This window comes from Akebia trifoliata, chromosome 4, assembly GCF_017979445.1.
Source record: "Akebia trifoliata isolate Shusen 1 chromosome 4, ASM1797944v1, whole genome shotgun sequence".
Taxonomy (NCBI): Eukaryota; Viridiplantae; Streptophyta; class Magnoliopsida; order Ranunculales; family Lardizabalaceae; genus Akebia; species Akebia trifoliata.
Window position 1 is genome coordinate 2730768 of NC_141378.1, and position 4551 is coordinate 2735318.

Consider the following 4551-nt stretch of genomic DNA (forward strand, 5'->3'; position numbering starts at 1 on the left):
TAATTTTTTTGTAAGCAAGCAAGTGTTAACACCTCGCACCACTGTCATCACTTCTAGGACCAACCGACACCTCACTAAATCACTTGCACGGGTACCTATGCAGTGCAGTGTGGTGTAATGTCAGCTGCACTGCACATTCATAATATCGTTAGGACTCACATCCCTTCCAGAACCACAGAAGTCACAGACAACCTTCATGAAATATATGATGGCAACATAGAGATTAGAGGGATTTCAGATGGAATCAATCCTAGAGAAACCACCTCCTCTGCAGGAATTAGGAAGAACTTATATCATGTAGAGTAAATGAATACCGTTAAAAGATATGGAACTCAAAATGAAAGAAGACATTAGAAACAAAATAACAAAAAAAAAAAAAAAACGATTTCAACATATTCATCTGAGGCTAATAAAGTGGAAGAAGACATGAATAAGCAATTGAAACTCAACAGGAATTACACAAGAACAACAAAGATAAATTTATAAAACTCATATGGAATATATATGTTCCAATAGAAGATATGAGAAAAGGAGAAGGGACGAGTTGAACTATTTTTTTTTTTTGGGTGAGAGGAAGGAGGGGTTGATCTAATTAGGGTTCGGCCTCCTCTATTTTCTATTTATGGTATAAACTATTATGAAAAGAACATATTACATTTTTCGTTTAAGTGCATATATTCTAACACTACCCCTCAAGCTTGAGCATACAGATCATGCATGTGCAGCTGGTTACATAAACAGAAAATCGACTCTGGCTTAGTGACTTTGTAAATACATCACCAAGTTGATCAACCAACTTCTTATATGGTGGTACAACCCCTTCCGACTCAAAAGTTACGGTGACACCAAGTTCTCATAGATATCTACTAAATTTATCACCTCACTCAGTGTCATAGTGATAACCTCGTTCTAAATGAACACTCCTTTCCTAATTACCTGATTTGGTTTTTGTATTACAGTGCGCCAAACTTTGAATCTAGTGATTTGGGATGCTATTCAACAACTAGGTATGCAACACCATTGATATCATTTGGATCTTTCTATGGGAAAAACTAGTCTTTCTTGACTTCGTCTCAATGGCACTTCCAGGTGTGAAGCAAATTCAGGACATAAAGTTGATCCATCTGCAAACACTTCCAACATGGTCAAAAGCTTATGCGATAAGATTGTAGACTTGGATAACTCAAAATTCAAAAAGATATTAACAAGACCTAATTTAAATGCTGCATCGAATGGGATTCATGTGATCGTAGCAGAGATTGTTCAAGCTTATCCAAATTCGATTTGGAGCATTGATGAAGAACTGCATAACCTATTTCACCTAGCAGTTTTAAATCGTCATTTAAAAGTTTTCAATCTCATATAGCAGATGAGTTCATTTAAGTATTTTCCACTGGCAATTACAGACAAGTCGGGCAACAACATCTTGCATTTGGCAGCGAAGTTGGTACCTGCCCCTCAACTCAACTCTGTCGCTGGTGCAGCTTTACAGATGCAACGTGAACTACAATGGTTTAAGGTAATAAAGGACCAAATTTCATATAAGTTTGGAATTACACACACACACACACACAAAACTGCTAGAGTAATTTGGGGCATCCTTCTCAACTACTAGTCAACATTGTTTACTGACACCCAAAGTGTCAAATTGTATTCAACCTACAACAATGTTATTTTGGTAGTCAGTTATTACAAAAATTTATGGCTTTTGATCATATCATTTCAGATTGTGTTCTATCTTTTATGATTTTTCTATCTTTCTAATGTTTATCATTTTAATCGCTTCAAGTTCATATTTCATAGAAATCAATTAACTGCATAGTTTGATGCTTTTGTAATGATTGATTGCTAGTCAACACTTATAGTAACCTAATTTAAAGAAGTACAAGATGTCTTAATTCCACAAAGAAAAAAAATCCCAGTTGTGCTCATTCCAAATAAATTTTTCATGCAGGAGGTGGAAAAAATTGTACAACCCTCATACATAGAAAAGACTAATTCAGAAGGGAAAACACCCAAAATGGTATTTACCGAGGAGCACAAGGATCTAGTAAAAGAAGGAGAAAAATGGATGAAGGATACAGCAATGTCGTGCATGCTTGTGGCCACACTCATTGCTACAGTAATGTTTGCTGCAGCCTTTGCAGTACCAGGCGGCAACAATGATCAAGGCATTCCTATTTTCTTGCAAAACAAATCTTTCATGGTCTTCGCTATATCAGATGCACTATCACTATTCTCTTCCATCACTTCAGTCTTGATGTTTCTAGCTATACTCACCTCACGTTATGCAGAGGAAGATTTCCTACATTCTTTGCCTAAGAGGTTGATAATTGGTCTTACCACCCTGTTCTTCTCTATAGCAACCATGATGATAGCTTTTAGTGCAACTCTTTCTATTGTGCTTGATACAAAAATAGCATGGGTTGCCATTCCAGTCATTTTACTAGCCTGTATCCCCATTACCTTCTTCATATTGCTGCAATTTCCACTCCTCTTCCACATAGTCCATTCCACATATGGACCAAGCATTTTCCATAAGCAAAAAAGAGATATATTCTACTAATCTTATATACATTGTGAGAACTTTAAATTTATTTGTTATTTAAGTTTTTATGGTGTTACTATCTACCCAAATTCTATATTGAGATGTACTGATTTATATATCAGAGTATCAAAACTTAGATTATTGGATTCTATGGTAGAAGAGCAAGAGTGTTCAGGTAAGCTCAGTTGGTTTGTTTGTTCAATATTTTGGTTCAATAAGTGGTTAATAAAGGAATGAAGAAGTGTGCTCAATAAAATTGCATTCATCTGATGTTTTTTTTTATGTTGTCCATCATCGTCTACAGCTTATCCCAATTAATGGATTGAGGGTTTTCTCAGACTGTCAACCAGTGTAAACTTTACCATATGACCCTTATCCACCATGAATGCCAAACATTCATTTCATTTAGCCACTGGAATTTGGGATAAGCTTTGATGATGATGACAGAGAATCTGATTTGCTTACATTTTAAAAAAAAATTACAGTTTTTCATTCCCAAAACCTCCACCAATGATTGAACATTGTAGGAACTTGGAGTGACTCAATTCAGCTCCAATAAGACCAATTTTTGTGTGTGAACGGATATTTTGCCAAACGATGAAGACATGGCATTAGCTGACATTTTCCAGTTAATACGATGGAGATTTTATTTATTTTTTCTTTTGATGAATGCCGTTACTTTCCACAACTTCAGCACAACATGAGTACAGTTCCCTGTGCTTTTGGGATATTTGAAAGCCCTCCTTATATTTATGGTGGAACGCCTTTGACTTCGGTCATCTGTTTTAGACAATTGAAAAATGAGCTATAAGCAATTTTGTTTTGGCCTTCTCTTATTTACAGATGAAAAGTGACCCCAAAGCCCTCATCAACGTCGCCCCCATCAATATCACTATTGTCGTCACCATCATAATGTAATCGATATCACCACTCCACCATCTTTTTATTTAATTGGTTGAAGGTGATTGGTTTTGGAGAAGGGAAAAAAAAAAAAAAAAAACAAAGTTGTTAGGTCATTTTCTGTTGGAGAAAAAAAATACTTAAGAGGATCATGGCCGAGGGAGTTCTTTCTAATTAGTCCCTAAGGTTTAGGACCTCTCTTAATAATCTATTTTGTAAAAAATTTCTTTCTAATCAATCCTTGAACCCCATTTCCCACATTTCTCACAATTGAATGTTTTAACCGTTCAAAGTCATCGTTTTCATCCAATAAAATTGGATTTTTGGCATCCCAATCGAATTTTAGAGATTTTATTATGTTGAAAATGACTTAAGAAGGAAGAAGAAGTTATTTTCAAGCATTTTAAAGGTATGTGTGAAAAAAAATAAGATTTTCTTTTTAATACTTTTTTTACTTCATTTTTGGACGAAAATCAATCAAGGATAGTTCTTTTGGTTTGATACCATCCAAACAAGTCGTTACCTCAAGTTTTTAGTCGATATTTTTATGTATTTTCTTAAAAAAAAACTCAAGAAACAAAAATGGGTAGGTTTTACCAGTGTCGATTTCACCACTTTTTATTGTCGAGTTTGACATTTTTTTGAAAAATTATCAAATTTAACAACGAAAATTGTCAAACTCGACAATAAAAAATGGTGAGTTCGACAATGAATAAAAAGTCATGAGCTCATCAATAATAAGGAATCATTAAGAAATAAAGAGTTTACTAAATGGATTATCAAATTATTATCCAAAACTTAGGGACTATTTAAAAAAAAATCCCTCCATTAAGGTTCTTTAAGTAATTTTTCCTTTTCTTTAATCACTGCCAATTATTTGATTCAATGAATTTAAGGTGAACAAAAAAAAATTTTGAATTTTTTTCTCAAACTTTATTACCTAGACTCTAGACTATGGGTCGGCTAAATTGAATTTTTTCTTCCCTGGGTAAGGATTTTAACTCATGTTGCTTTGAGCGCCACGTGGATATAGACAAGTGGAATCTCACTTTAAGTCTTGGAGTCATGCTGGGGACAACATTGTGAGAACTTTAAATTTATTT

At 34.4% G+C, this 4551-nt stretch overlaps 1 protein-coding gene across 2 annotated transcripts; it reads left to right on the top strand.

Moving 5' to 3' along the window:
* The first annotated feature begins 872 nt into the window (after positions 1 to 872).
* On the top strand, positions 873 to 2727 carry LOC147402943 (ankyrin repeat-containing protein NPR4-like). 2 transcript variants are annotated; one of them, XM_086438365.1, is made up of 3 exons: positions 873 to 1007; positions 1090 to 1519; positions 1955 to 2727. In XM_086438365.1, the coding sequence occupies exons 2-3, from the start codon at positions 1370 to 1372 to the stop codon at positions 2564 to 2566; spliced, it is 762 nt and encodes a 253-aa protein (XP_086294491.1). In that variant the 5' UTR covers positions 873 to 1007; positions 1090 to 1369; the 3' UTR covers positions 2567 to 2727. The 2 variants fall into 2 exon arrangements, with proteins under 2 accessions (XP_086294491.1, XP_086294492.1); XM_086438366.1 differs by having other exon boundaries at positions 886 to 1519.
* Positions 2728 to 4551: the final 1824 nt, after the last annotated feature.

Bases quoted from the DNA above. Each gene is read 5' to 3' on its own strand.
- LOC147402943 (XM_086438365.1), top strand. From the start codon at position 1,370: ATGAGTTCATTTAAGTATTTTCCACTGGCAATTACAGACAAGTCGGGC. The intron at 1,520-1,954 runs GTAATAAAGGAC...TTTTTCATGCAG, and splicing joins GTGAACTACAATGGTTTAAG to GAGGTGGAAAAAATTGTACA.